Source organism: Leuresthes tenuis, unplaced genomic scaffold (genome assembly GCF_036924035.1).
Source record: "Leuresthes tenuis unplaced genomic scaffold, fLeuTen1.0.hap1 SCAF_10, whole genome shotgun sequence".
Taxonomy (NCBI): Eukaryota; Metazoa; Chordata; class Actinopteri; order Atheriniformes; family Atherinopsidae; genus Leuresthes; species Leuresthes tenuis.
In genome coordinates, this window is record NW_027325364.1 from 15,985,123 (window position 1) to 16,000,467 (window position 15,345).

The 15,345-nt window shown below is 43.1% G+C and overlaps 2 protein-coding genes across 2 annotated transcripts; both read right to left on the reverse strand.

Annotated features, from left to right (window-relative positions):
- Positions 1-6,931, reverse strand: colq (collagen-like tail subunit (single strand of homotrimer) of asymmetric acetylcholinesterase). Its single transcript, XM_072394432.1, has 17 exons — positions 6,640-6,931; positions 5,963-6,072; positions 5,548-5,655; positions 4,679-4,723; positions 4,490-4,516; positions 3,663-3,734; positions 3,287-3,349; positions 3,174-3,200; positions 3,045-3,089; positions 2,926-2,961; positions 2,741-2,821; positions 1,943-2,039; positions 1,158-1,288; positions 684-803; positions 463-604; positions 265-367; positions 1-173 (listed from the first exon to the last, which is right to left on the reverse strand). The coding sequence occupies exons 1-17, from the start codon at positions 6,734-6,736 to the stop codon at positions 104-106; spliced, it is 1,374 nt and encodes a 457-aa protein (XP_072250533.1). The 5' UTR covers positions 6,737-6,931; the 3' UTR covers positions 1-103.
- Positions 6,932-7,960: 1,029 nt separating this feature from the next.
- hacl1 (2-hydroxyacyl-CoA lyase 1) lies at positions 7,961-15,260 on the reverse strand. Its single transcript, XM_072394433.1, has 17 exons — positions 15,096-15,260; positions 14,803-14,907; positions 14,663-14,703; positions 14,505-14,585; positions 14,346-14,418; positions 14,194-14,271; positions 13,970-14,064; positions 13,756-13,868; positions 13,489-13,624; positions 12,289-12,394; positions 11,904-11,987; positions 11,698-11,799; positions 10,824-10,978; positions 10,554-10,712; positions 10,357-10,464; positions 10,070-10,256; positions 7,961-8,507 (listed from the first exon to the last, which is right to left on the reverse strand). Exons 1-17 carry the CDS (start codon positions 15,144-15,146, stop codon positions 8,475-8,477), a joined length of 1,707 nt encoding a protein of 568 aa, XP_072250534.1. The 5' UTR covers positions 15,147-15,260; the 3' UTR covers positions 7,961-8,474.
- Positions 15,261-15,345: the final 85 nt, after the last annotated feature.

Here is a 15,345-nt window from a genome sequence, read left to right on the forward strand (position 1 = left end):
TTCTTTTTTTTTTTAAATTCTTTTTTTTTTGCATAAAAATATTCCTATCATGTGCCAGACAAACGACACACAGAAGATCCTGCTGCGCTGTCCAGGCTCCGCCTCAAGTGAAGTACTTGCAGTTTGTGGACTCAATGGCACAGTATGGTGTGCACTTGAGGTAACCATATGATCTAAAACAAGAGGAGAAAGAAAAAAAGTTTTTATTTTTTCATGCAGAAGTTCGTTTTGTGCACACATACTGCATATATATTCTGTGCGTACCCTGGAAGATATGAGTTACATGTCTGGTATCCAAAGTCTTTTCCATCACACTCCTCGGCCCCTTCTTGGCGGTATCCGTCTCCACAATAGGCATGTTTGCACTCTAAAGGGTAGGGGAAACGGCAGGAGCGTGGGAGTTATACGTGCGCAGCAAAGCACAGCTAAGGAACAGTTAAAAACCATCTAATGCAGACTTACTGACACATCCGTCAGTGACGACTCTGTTTCTGTCGTCACACTCCTCCCCACTGGAGATCTGCACTATCCCGTCCCCGCAGTAACCGTCATCATCGGGTGCGTTTTCCATGGACTGGAAGGGCGTCAGCTGGAATGGGAGAGTCTTTTGCAGAGTAATAACGTGAACAAAGAGGAAACAGAAAATAAAATAAACCATACAGTTTTACTGAACTCAGTGATACCTGGATTGGTAGCCAGCCATCGATGTCTTTGAAATAGAGAGATCTCTGATCTTTTCGGAATGCAAGCGCATTATCAGTATGAAGGTGCTCCAGTTCTTCCTCGTTGCTTACCACAAATATCTAAATGAGAGGCAAAATTAGAAGAATTATTTTCAAGTTTTCAATAGTTAATTACTTTGGCATCAGTTTAGACGCGTGGAAGCGTAGTTTTGAATTACTAACATGAAAACAAAATATCCATGCTGTCTTGATATTATTGTTCATCACAGTTGATTCATCCACACTAAATCAAAAGCTAACATCATTATCGAAAACATCATTATTGAAAATAACCTTTAGTCTATATTGCATCATTAAATCCAAGAATATGATTTCATTTCTTTTCTTAAATAATCATAGTTTTGCATTTGAGTTTTTTTCAGTTATAAATCAGACAATATGCATTTGACTGCAACAAAGCTGCTCATTGCTCACCACAGGTACTGTGGGGTAGTTTCCTGTAGACAGATAATCATCAACAGGAGAACTACTACGGGGGCTGCAGCCACACTTTCCTGGGGGCCCTGGTGGACCACGTGCTCCTTTTGTTCCGACCATGTATAGTCCTACACAGAGCCAAAAAGTGTATGAAAAGTCACAAAGTAAATGCATTAATTCGATTTTTAAGAAAAGCAACACACACACACACACACAAAACAGACAAGCAGAGGCTTCATGTTTAGTGCAGACTAACAGCACATTGCAGGCTTAATTAGCTGAAGTTACACTGTAAATAGGAGTGCAGGCCACAGGAGTTAATATAAATACCATATGTCATTAAATATGATATCTGTGATTTATCAGTCAAGAGGCAAACACAATCAGCTTATTTCATACAGAAACATGATCAAGATAAATGTCCCTTTGACTATGTGGTGACATAATATTTGTAAAACTTTAGGAAGGCTTGCCATGTTTGAACCCACTTTAGCCACATGATGTCATCATGAGAGCATCCTGTTTCAGCTCAGGAGATCAGATTTCTCTGGAGGCTAAATAAGACCACTGGTGTTACCTCTTACTTTGCTCTAAAGTGTGCTTGCTTTTGCTGACTGAGGTGTTTGCCTCCCCTCTCATTAGAAACGCAGCCTTTCACACACTCAGCACAGGAAAAAGAGCAGAGTTGAATCCCTGCAAGTGCAAATTCATGCTCTGACTCTGCAATATGTCAATTTTGAATAAGTATTCTCAAAACTTTTAAGTCGGCTAAGGATTTTCACCTGTGGCAGGTGCACCGGGAGGACCTGGGTGACCTGCAGGTCCCTGTGGGCCTGCAGGTCCCATGGGGCCGATTCTTCCTGGGTCTCCTTTCATTCCCTGAAACCGAATCAAAACAATACAAGTAGGCAAAGTTTAGAATATCTCCTCACAGCGTGTTTTAGAGGAGTAAAACTAAGGTATAGAGTAAGCAAAAGAAAACATTTAAGGGATACACATCAGAGATATTACTTGAGCAGCAATCTATTCTTCTTCGTAAATGTGTTCGTGTTGGAAAAAGAAGAGCATCCCAGAGAGGCTGAGTGCTTCAGAGGTAGCTGTGGAGACGTTCAGTACTCAAAGAAAGATTGCGTGGCCCAAAAAGCTGAATTATTCAAAAGTGATATTTGTCAAGTTTAAATAGCAAAGAATTCAGAGATTTTATCTTCTAAGGCAGGGAAAATGAATAAAAGATTAAAAGAATCCAGAGAAATCTCTGCGCTTTGTTAAAAGCAGATTCTGTGGTGGAAACTGCACTTATTAAAACAGCATTGGTCTGTATGGTGAAATAATCTGAGAGCTAAACTGAGTGCAGTCGAGACTTGTAACGCAATAAAAAACATCGGTCGCGTTAAAAACATCCAACTAAAGAGGCCCGGAACTGTTGAGCAGCTAAATCAGTCAAGAATTTTCTTGTTGCCTGTGCTGTCAGATGTGTTCGCGTCGTATTTTCTCCAAAAACATGATTTCAAAGGTTTTTTTTATATAGCTACACATGCTTAAAAACTCAATCTAAACAGATTCGTCCACAGTCTCCTCACCTGCTTGCCCCTCTTCCCTGGTCGGCCTGTGGGTCCTCTGTTTCCTGAGATTCCAGGTTCTCCTTTTGGACCCATTTCACCCTGCATACACACAAAAAAAATCACATCAATTCAATATTCCCAAACATAGATTCAATCTGCCTCTTTAGAGATCTTGGAGAGTGTGTTCTTATTATTTTTCTTACTTTTTGTCCAAGCATTCCAGGGAAACCCATTGCACCCTGTGGTTAGAGAGCAGCAGCTAATGTTAACTCAGATTACATACAGTATACTGGATGCACAATAAAGCTGACACTCTGCCCACCTTGTCTCCTTTCAGTCCACCCTCACCACGGTCTCCTCGAGAGCCCTGATGGTGCAGAATGCAATGTGTTACAGCGCGTTCCTTAATGTTATCTTCCACTTTAGGATAATTGCCAGTTCAATCACATACCTTTTCCCCTTTATACCCAGGCAAACCCTACAATTTAAGATATGCAAATCGTGAGATGAGATAAAACATAAACAGAGTAAAGCTGAATACAGTGCTTCATGCGTGGATCATACCCTTGGCCCAATTGGTCCTCTGCCTCCAGGCAAACCCATCAACCCCGGGTCACCTTTCTCACCCTAACGTGGAAAAAGACATTTGAGTATTGGAGTGGCTTAATGTTTTTTAAAAAAAAAACACATACCAATAATATTAACCCAACCCAAAGACTCTGAACTCACTTTACAATGTAACACAAATATCACTGTATGGGATTGACTTGAAATCCCAATAATGCTATTTCACTCTACTTTATTACTTCCAATTTCACTCTACGATGCCTACGTAAAGCGACAATGAAGGAATCTTTATCTTGTCTTTGTCCCGCTACTTAGTGCTCTCATGTAATGTCATAGTTTATATGATCTACATTACGAGGTCTGACTTACTCACTTTGGCCCCATTTGGCCCTGGCCATCCTGCCGGTCCGTGCTTCCCTGGAAGTCCAGGAGGCCCTGTCCGACCCTGAGATGACATATTGATTTTTTTAAAGCTCATAATATCAGGGCTTTTAATGTCTGTTGGTTTTACATACAGAATAAAGAAAGAGAGAAATCCAAACGCAGTATTAGCTGACGGCCAGCCCGCGACAGCATCTATCAGTCGCTGCTGTACATGCAGGGGGGAGAATGGCTTTAACGATCCCTGTCACTTTGCTCCCTTTAATTAAATGACGAGCTGTATATAGAACAGGAGTCTGTGCTTGTTGGGAATAAAATGATTAATGATCTGGCTGAAGCACTAAGCTAAATTGCACTGCAGTGCTGGAAACCTGCTCAGTAAGGAGGCTGCCTTTACTGCTCTACCACAGCAACAGATAATTTGGGAGGTCTCTCCTCATCTACCACATAAAAACTGTACCCTAATCTTTCAGTAAAGCTGTGTGCATCTTCCTGCTGTTCAAACAGCAGGGAGGTCCATCTGACATGTCGATAGGGAGGCAATATGCTGCTCTACCATAGCAGAGGAGACTAACCGTCCCTTTGCCATAAAAAAAACAGCCTATCTCAGCATCCTGCCTGCATCCCTTGCATCCTGCCTGTGTGACTGTTCTGTCTCCTGTCAAGGTTGTACCTGCACACAGTTTCTTGATGTACACACCCTGGTGCTGGCAGCGCTCTGACTTATAGCCAGCGAGTAGGCGGAGGGTTTGTATCTCATTTTTGAGTAAATCCACTTACAGTAGCAAAGAGTATGGAGTGATTAATGGAGACTCTCACCTTTTGCCCAGGTCTTCCGATTTCTCCCTGACAACAGGATGCGGAGGAGGGGACAAGGAAAGCAGTCACTTACTGCACTTCCCGAAAGCATTTTTCAGTCATGTGCAACAGGTCAATTAAACCTGAGTTTATAAAAAATAATGAGTAGATTATAAAATCAAATGCAAGCACACTAAATAAACTGCCTACCTTCTCTCCTTTAGGCCCACTTATCCCAGGTAATCCAGGAGGGCCCTTAAGAACATAAAAACAATACTTGTTCATAAATCATACAGATAGCTATCTAAATCAGTTTTATTGTCCACAGCATCCCACCACAAACTCATGTCTGCTTCTGGAAGAGCACAGCTGCATTTTAAATCAGCTAAAGGCTGACTGGTCCCTATTGATTTAAAAAGTGCCTTGCGGGTCTCTTTTGATACTCTGAAATGCTGCTGCAGTCCCGCCGGTGCTGTAACTGTCGGAAATGTACAACTACGACAAAAGCTTCAACGGTCATTTGCTGATCCTGCATTTCACCTCGGAAACGCTGGGCGAAGAGCAGAGGAAGTTGGATTGCAAGGACCTATTGAACCAAAATGTCTCTATCTTTCATCACTGGAAAACACAAACACAGGGACACGAGTGTGTGTTGGTAATCCCTGGAATTTACGCGACACAGTATGCCTTTCCAAGCAGACAGCCCTTCGGACAGTTTCTGAGAATGATGTGTGGCACACTGGCAGGCAGTGGAAAAAGGCTATTTGCGTCACAGCTAAATGTAGAGCGTTAATGAGCTGCTGTGCCGTGTGAGTCAGAGAAATCCCCATCTCTTGCTCCGCAGGAACTGTCGAGTTGGAGCGGGGATGGGGCTAATATGTTGCGGGAGTACCAATGCTCAACACCTTGAAGCTATGCAGTTGAAATGGTTTCTGATGTAGCCATACTGATAATTAATCTGATCTGCGTCAAACTGAATTGGAAGCCTTGGAAGAATCTAATGACAAGGTCCCAGATCTACAGTTCAGTCTTACTGCTCCGATAACCATGATGTTTTTGAGAGGTGTCTGGTGCGCTACCTGAGGTCCAAGGGGACCAGCAGGCCCAGGAGGGCCCTGGACACAGGCAGAACCTTTTTCCTCATGGTCCAACTTAGATCCACTATCACGATGTGAACTGTCTTCATCCTGTAAAACAAAAATGCTAATAAACCTTTTTTTATTTTTCACAGATGTGACCAATTCAATCTGAGGGGAAAAGTCAGAGAAATGAGTACCCTACTTCCGGTGGCTTACCAAAGTTTGTCAGAGGCTTAGGTTTGTTTTGACTTTATATTACAACCTGCAAACTCATTAATCCCGAAGAGCATGTTCTACCATCAGTGTATACCCAAGAAGCTGTCAATAGGCTGAGCGACAGGCCATATGGATCTAACTCAAGGACATATCAACAGTCGCATATTCCACAATAGAAAGTCACATGACTTTGACTCACAAGTGTGTGGCGGCGCCAAAGTGAAGGGGGTGGAGGAAACAGCGGGGGTGGCGGAGGGCTCAGTAAACAGCATGGGTTGAAGCTCTTCTGCCGCTCCTGGGATCTGGGAGCTGTGCATGCAGTCACAAATTACATCACGTGTCAAAGTTGGGAGAGGACAGTCGGAACGTGTCATGTTTATGTGTTGTTTTAACTTCTGCACCAGTGAAACGGAATCATCCTCATGAACATGAGTAAAGAAATGCGTCATCTCGCACCGAGGTGTATCTGCGACTGAGGAACATCTGTCAAAATGCCAACAAACCCCACACATACTGTAAAAATGGGATAAATCAAAGAGGTTACAAGATGCTCGAGAAGCCCAAGCAACAGCGAAACAGGTGCAAACTATCAACTCATGACACGCTTCCAGCAGAATTCCTAGAGCTGGTCACAGATATGAAGTGCCCCTCACTGAAGCTCTGAAGCTGCTCTTGCTATTTATAGAGGCATTTCCAGTCTACCTCATGGGAAACAAGAAAATAAAAACAAGTATACTCGATTAAGTTGAGCTCAACGTGAATCTCAAAACGAGGCATTGGGAGAGTGTGCTTTTACACCTGTGCACACTGACTGCGAAGCAGAAGGCTCACACATGCACACAGACGCGCAAGCTCAGATATATTGAATATACCTACCTGCTGGGAATGAAATGAAGCTGTCCAGAAGTGAAGATTGAGCCAGGCCAAAGCAAAACCACAATGGCAGATATAGTCCAAGTGTTAGAAGAGTCATGCTGCTACGGATAGTTGCCTGACTTTATGTCTGAGCCACAGCAGCCTTCACACACTGCCTTCTTCCTCTCCTTCTCTCCTCACCGTCCTCTCCCTCTGCTGCCCTCTCTCACTGCTCGCTCTGTCAGTCTCCCTTACGCCCTCACAAGAGGGTACGCTGACCAATGCCCATTAAATCTTTCCTCCGCATCAGTGTGCGCTAAAATTACAGGAGACAGCCCGCCAGCTGCCTCTGGTGCCAATATTAGATCTCTACTACTGTAGAGGGTGTTATTGTTGTTTCCACTTCTCTTGGGAGACTTAATAGAGACAAACTCCCAGTTTGCCTCACTACCGAAAGGATTCTGTATGAAGGCACTAAAGTGCATTTGTGCATCCTTTGACAACGCTGAGTCCTCTGTATTGATGACCATATCACCATGCACTGTGGTATCGGTTTAGTTTAGGTCATTTTCACTGCCCTCGTGTTCCACCAAATCAAGTGGCAGCATTTCAAAATAGGTTCTTTGGTGGATATGGGAGCTATTTTAAAAAAATCAAAAATAAGGAGGTAAGGAGATCACATATCAGTAGCACTGCAAAGGAAGGTGTTTCTATTATTTTAGTGATTTTAAAGGCAGAGATTAAACTAATAATACTAAAAAATATGAAGATATTTCTGTGGAAGTTCAAACAATTTTCTTTTTTTAAGATTTTGTTGGCTCTAGCGGCCTTTATTTGAAAGTAGCTTGACAGGAAACAGGGCAGAGAGAGAGGGAGGGCGGCATCTAGTAAAGGGCTACAGGCCAGAATGAAACCCAGGACAGCTGCCAAGGGGCAAAGAGCCTCCGTACATGGGCTGCTCGCTCATCCCACTGAGCTAAACAGCAGCCCATCAATTTTCAACCAATTTCCTGGATCAAAATCATGAAGAAACCATACATATAAGAGCCATTGAGAAAATATTAATCAACTTTGGTTGATAAACTGACGGTGTGTCACACTGAGCTAGTTTAGGCAGTCAAAAGGCTGCTTGTAAGGGTTGTGTATCAATCTTACTGCTTATGGGGACAGATATGTACATACAGGCACCCAAATGTGGCCAAAAAAACAAGTAACTCTCTGTAAGCTTTCAACATCTACTCCTGAAACAAATATTAGCCTCTGAGACTGGCTTTATAAGCTATATATAAAAAAAATATATTATATTTTTCTCCTTCATGTAAAAGGACAGAAAAAAGCAGAATGACCCAAAAGCACTTTATTAGACTCCCAATACAAGCTGTGAAATTAGAGGATGCAAATGTATGAATATAAGAGGAAAAAGGTCTAGTCTTTGTTTCCAGGTTATCAGATACAATCATTTTTATCATTCTTTATTTGTATCTTTTGTATTCTGGTTAGAGAGCTTTTTTTTTTCTTTCTTCGGTCTGTTTGGACAAAAAACAGTGAATTGGATTCGGTTTTTTATTACATTTGATTGATCAATTAATCTAAATAATGACAATCTGGACACTGCACACATAGGTACAGCTCTTTTTAGGAGAAAGACATGTATAATTCAACATAAAAAATAGCACAACACAATAGCGTTAAGAATGTTTTGCTGTGGCATGAGACGGTTATTTACTACAGTGTAGTAGCAATCATGAAAGATTAAGTTATTTCATAGAAACAATCACAACAACAACAAAGAAAATTTGTTTCCCAAGGAAAAACCACACAGCTGCCCTGACAGTGTTCTGGATGGAGATTCATGTCTAGAGGTTGGAGCGTGTCAGCCAAGGAAACTCCTGTAAAAACAGACAGATTAGCATCACATTAAAGGGCAATTTAGCCTTCTACTGTGGAATCCATCCAACCAACATAAAATTTGTCATCCAGTGACTCATAAAAGATTTCCTCTTCACTCAAACTCAATTTTAGGTCTGACAAAATAAATTAAAATAGTGGCAGCACACCTCAAACAAGGTGTCGTCTTCCTTGTGGCCACCGAGTGAGCAGCCATGGAGCTCAGGACCACGGATTCAGAGCTCCATACGACCTTCAATCATGTCCACAAAAGGGTTGCGTGGATACATTCAACATAAACACAGAGGGCTACGCTTTCTAATTATGGGAGCCTTGAAATAGAAAGGTCAGGTTGGTGTGAGGTGGAGGGATTGTGAATGGGATACAGCAGTTCTACAGTGCACCTGGACTGTATGGATTAATATTAAGTACAGCGCGTCAGTCACATCGTGCTGGGAGGTTGAGAAGAGAGTTTTTGATGCTCCAGCGGGAAACCCAGAAGATATCACTTGTGATGCATAATTAATTCTAACTTTATGAAAGGCAGCAAAAAGTGTCCACATGTCGTGGATTTGGGAAATATTACGCCAGCGTGCGTCCATTTGAGAGCGCCCAGAGATCTGGATTCAGCCATGGATGAAGACAGCTTGTTACCCCTTACAGTTGACTGTGAGCTTGGCTGTGCATGTAAGGAAGTGAAGTAAATGCTTGTTCAAGAAGAAAAAAGAGGGGTGACTTGTTCCAATTTCCAACCACTGCTGTAAACACTTGTTTGGGCGAATAGCTGATTTAACTACAGGTGATCGAGGTGACGACTAAGCCTGTCAAATGTGTGATGGACAAAAGTGGATGTATTTATTTTTTCTATTTGTATCCTGCGACTGAATTAGTTTAAAGTCTTGTCACTGCTTAGATGTTGTGTCTGTTTCGCTTTTAGAGGGACGACCACAGAGCGGCTTGTTTTGTGAAATGCTAAATGGTGTTGTGTGCCACAAAGTGAACGGCGACCTGCTGTCGTCACCAGCAGAAGCTCCATAAACCTGGAATGGAGAGCGGACTGCGAAGCTGAAGCATATGGAGGACTGAAACTGAGAAAATCTAAAATAAATACAGAAACACATACGCAGCTCAATAGATAAATTGTTGCTACAGTTGATATAAAATAATAATAATATATAGGTTAAAAATGTGACATAAATAGACTTTTTCCTATAAAAAAATAACACTAAGATGAAAACAAAATAAAGAATTAACATTGAATTAAAAATGAAAGCACAGATATCACAAATATCATCTTTTATACGCTGTCTATTGGCTAAATTGAATTTTAAATGATCTTTGTAACGTTTATTGGGACGTTAATCTATTTGATGAGTCATATATGTAACTTTGCTATTTTTGGATTTTAAAAGTTCTGCAAAGAAATAGGAAGAAGTGTCACTGAATCAGTGACGTCCTGAAAGAAGCCATTCAGATGAGCAGCCCTGAAAGTCATAACTCCAGCGGACCACTTCATTTTGACTGATACATTAAACATTAAAGGTACATTAAAGGTTGTAGGTACCTGCTGTTTTCTGTCGGATGAAGGGTCAATGAGCACATTGAGCAGACTCGGCCTCTCCCAGTCGCTCAGGCTGAGTTCTAAGGCACTGCGCAGCTCCTCCACCGTCCTCACCAGCAACCCTCGACCTCCGAAGGCCGTCATGACCTCATCGTAGCGTGCCTCAGGTAGGAGGGACACAGGAGGGACGCTACAAGGGAACATGCTTTCATTACATCACAGCTTATATCATCAACCATTACAGTGACTGTACTGCATTGCGACCACCATCTCACTGAGCTAAGACTCACATAGAGGTCAGATCTCCCATTTTTGTCATTTCTTTCCACGTCTCAGGACTTACTCCACTGTATATCCCATTATTATTGACCACAACAATGACCACAGGTAAATTATACCTGATTAAAAGACAAAAAAAAAAGCAGAAAACTGTGAAACGCGCATAACAAAGTGCATAACAGGATTGAAGGATTAGAATGGAACTAACCTGCACATGGTCTCAACCTCCATGCCAGAAAATCCAAAGGCGCTGTCTCCTTCAACACACACAACTCTCCGGCCTTTGTTCCTGCTCTTCTCCACAGCAGCTGCTGCTATAGCAAACCCAAGGCCCACTCCCATCGTTCCAAAGGTGCCGGCGTCCAGCCTGTACATCATCAGAATCGGTTGACGACATTCTTCTAAAACGAGGCGCAAGACTTTCTCCAGTCAAACATAGAAACATTTCTGTCATCCACTCCTCTTTATTGAGCCTTGCCTGTGTCGAGGTAGGTGGTTATTCAGCATGGTGCGTCCAATGTCCATGGTGTTGGCGCCCTCGCTGACAATGATGCAGTCACGTGGCAGCAGCTGGGAAATGTGATGGAACACTGTGTAGTAGTTCATGGGCAACGTTTCCTGAAGAGCGAGCGACTGGAGGACAAACACAAGAGACAACCTTGCAATTTTGTGATTTAAGACACTTCTCGCAACAGCGAGCAAGTCAAACCATCCATCCATCATCTGCCGCTTATCCAGGGGTTGGGTCGTGGGGCAGCAGCTTTAACAGAGCAACCCAGACATCCCTGTCCCCGGCCACTTCCTCCAACTCTTCCGGGGGGACCCCGAGGCGTTCCCAGGCCAGCCGAGAGACATAGTCTCTCCAGCGTGTCCTGGGTCTCCCCCGGGGTCTCCTCCCAGTGGGACGTGCCCGGAACACCTCACCAGGGAGGCGTCCAGGGGGCATCCTAACCAGATGCCCGAGCCACCTCACCTGACTCCTCTCAATGCGGAGGAGCAGCGGTTCTACTCCGAGCCCCTCCCGGATGACTGAGCTTCTCACCCTGTCTCTAAGAGAGAGCCCAGACACCCTGCGGAGGAAACCCATTTCGGCCGCTTGTATTCGCGATCTCGTTCTTTCGGTCACTACCCACAACTCATGACCATAGGTGAGGATGGGAACGTAGATTGACCAGATAGAGACCAAATAGAGAGCTTCCTTCTGGCTTAGCTCCTTCTTCACAACGACTGGTGGGTGCAGAGCCCGCAACACTGCAGACGCCGCACCGATCCGCCCGCCAATCTCCCGCTCCATTCGTCCCTCACTCGTGAACAAGACCCAGAGATACTTGAACTCCTCCAGTCAAACCAACCTTTGATATTTTTTCATTGGCAGCCATCTTATCCTTCAGCGCGCTCCACCACGCAGTATCGTATGGATATTTCCAGCCATCTTTGCGGACGCATGTTAGGAGCTGAAGAAGAGAAGAAAACCGATTTAAAAAAACAAAACAAACACAGACGCACACACGAGCTGTTCAGATATAGTACGTCTTTAAACAAATCGCAGTCTCATCACCTGAGTGACAATGGCGCTGATGTCACCCAGGAGAGCAACAGCTGGCCTCACATTGTTACCAATCTCCTCAGCACAGAGGTCGACCTGCAAGAGAAGCATCATTTATTTATTTTTTAATGTTATCATGATACAGCATTTGCAGAATCAGCAAATTAAAGGCATAAAACTTTTCTTTCATAGCTTATAAAAGGGTGACACATATACTGCAACAAAATAACCATCCTCTGGGATAAATACAGTTTTCTTTCATTTGATCTAATTTAATGAAAAAAAAGTTCTAATTTCATTTCAATTCATGACAAAGCACAGTTGCATTTTTGTTCTGAAAGGTAGCAGTTACTGTATGTTCAACAAATCCCAGAAAACCTGGCAGCCGTTTACATACCTGGATGATCTTAACATGAGGGTTAAATCTGGGTGGCAGACCAAAATGAAGGATCCAATTTAGTCTGGCTCCGAGCAGAAGGACGACATCAGCCTGGAGAAGAGCTCTTGGTAACAGTAAAAAGACATAAATCACTGGGTTAAGAGACTTTTTTTGTATTTATTATTTGTTTATTCATTACCTTGACACAAGAAACTAATTAGACAGTCAAAAATCAGCTAGAGAGGAAATCAAATCAAATTACTTATTAGGATTTGGCTCTCTTGAAAATTGCACTCTGGTTCGAAGGTGTAGGCCTGAATTTCTTTTTTTTTTTTTTCTAAACTTAAGCTTCTAAACTTAAGCTTTATCAAACGTACAGTCATGACACATTGGATATATAAAAGTACGTCTGAGCAACGCCAAATTTTGGAATTGGTCATTGCTTAGCGGAGACAGGGGAAAGCAGGACCAGATTAGCATATTTATAGGTCCCCCGTTCACTGAATGAGGAAGAAGAGGCAGCGTAATATCCCTCAAAACGTCAAAATCTACAATTTGTAGGAACACGTATCAGTTTTTGGAGCATTCACAACTGCCAGAGAGGGGAAAGTTTTCCACATTTACTGTGTCAGACTCAGCTTGGACTCAGATTACTTCTGTTCTCATCACTCCACACACTTAATAACTTTCCCTTACCTTGGCAGACGGTTGTAATAAAATCATGAAACAGAATGCATGTCAAATTTCCTTTTCCTGGCTTTAAAGGAAATTACAAGTGACAAGTGACCTTGTGAGCACCTTGTTACTTAGCTACGTGTTGCCTGCAAACACACAAAACTATTTCCTGTGGTGTACAATTGCGATTACATCTAGAAATGTATTGGCTTGTTGGTATGGTATAAACATAATAATAACCTCCATGTTTTCTGAATCTTTGAATCAAAAACACGCATTTAGGCCAAATGTTACCCATTATTGTCAGGAACATGAAACTAGACAGCTATTAACTCAATTCTAATTCTAATCTATTAACTTAATTCTGGGGAATATAAAGCTGAGACCCTGACTTTTGGAAATTATGTGCAAAAAAGTATGCAGTTTTCATATATAACTTTAGAGTTATTACAGTTATTGGGGTTATTTCACAATGTTCACAAATGTTGCGGCGACTATCAAAACTAAGCAGCTTGCTTAGTTTAGATAGAGAGTGTGACTGACCTTGAGCGGGCAGCAGCCACGCAGTTGGGGTGATCATCAGGTAGGACTCCTTTCCCCATGGGGGTGGGGAGGAACGGCAAGCCGCTCATTTCCACAAAGTCCCGCAGCACAGTTTCTGCTCTGCTGTAGGCCGCTCCTGTCAGGAACAACATGGTTCCAGTCATCGGGATTCATATAATACACCAAACTCCTTCATCAGTGATGAGACAAAGTCTGGGTTTTTAGTTTGACCAGTGTGATGATTCCAACAGAAACAGGAAATGTTACCTTTGCCAATGATGACTAAAGGTGTCTTGGCTGCTTTTAACACAGAGATGGCCTCTGTGACTGCAGCATGGTCAGCCAAACTCACTGGTGGAGGTGGACAGCAGCTGACTTCTCTGCAGCAGACACAGTTCTCTGAGTGTCTTACACCTGAGCTGCGGCAGTGTTGTTATGCATTAAAAACATTTTAATAAGTATTTTAAGAATGCCAACAAACCTGACTTTGCTCCTGTCCACTTTAGCATTGACCATGTCCCCCGCAATGTCAACATAAACAGCCCCTGGACGGCCATATATGCTCGTGCGGACAGCCTATGAGCAACCGAACGCCACAAAACTTCCATCACATCTGTTTTTACCATCATCCATCAGTGCAAAACATCAACTGTAAGTCACTTGGATGCATTTGTAAACCAGGATAAAGACAGGTAATGTAAAAACCTTCTCTATGACTGAGGGGATGGCTTCTAGACTGCTGGGTCTGGCAGAAAACTTGCTGTACAGGCGGCATGCCTCCACCTAGCAACATACGAAAACAGCATGAGCTCCGTGAAGCCAAGTGAGGTGAAAATCCACAAGAAGGTGTGCCTTACCTGAGGGAACTCCTGAAAGGCTCCTGCTGTCTCCTGGTTTTGATCCGAGGACCCCCCAATAACAACCACTGGCCTGCACAAAAGCAACAATCACTTTATAAACAACACAACCCGACAGTGTGCATGTCAAGGCGTAGAAGTTTATTTATGGAGTACTACCAGCAGTTCATGTTGGCGTTGGCCATCCCACCCAGAGCATGAATGAGTCCAGGACCAGACACCACCAGGCAGGCACCGGGTCTGGGTTCAGATAACCACAGTTACAAAGAGGGACAGCAGCTGCTCACGTTATTCTGTTCAGTAGCTTATGGTCTTACCTCCCTGTAATGTAGCCAATGGCAGAAGCTGCATAGCACGCCTGTGGAGGGACAGATATTTATGATGTATCAAAATTACAGTGTAATGGCCTTTTCACAGATTGAGCTTCATCAATCACTATGTGTTTTTTTTTTCTTACCGCTTGCTCGTTGCGCATTCCCACATACTTGATCCCAGCAGCCTGAGCAGCCATGGCCACCTCAATGATAGGAACACCAACTATCCCAAACATGTACTCCACATTCTGCAGGAAGAAACATTTATCTCAGTCTTATCTCAGTGTGCCAGTTTTAGAAGGAAGTGGGAGTTAAGCGAATGTCCTGCATTAAAAGTTTGCCAAACCTGACCGCATAGCACTTGAACTTTGACATAGTTTGCGGAGCACTTACGTTACATTTTAGTATGATGTTCCCTGTTTCCAAACCATCTTACCTGATTTTTCAGTGACTCCGCAATCAGCTCAGCACCTGTCACTTCGTCCATGACTCTTCAGCAAATTGTATTCTATACTTTGTAACATTAAACTGCCATAGTCGGCAGTTTCAATCCGTTACTTTGGCTGTTTACTTATTGAACTGTCTCAACTTTGCCTCTTCTCTCGACGTACCACCCCCGCGGACACACCCTCTCCACTCCACTTCCTAGTTATAAGCCAATCACCAGAGTCGCTGCGTGTGACCTC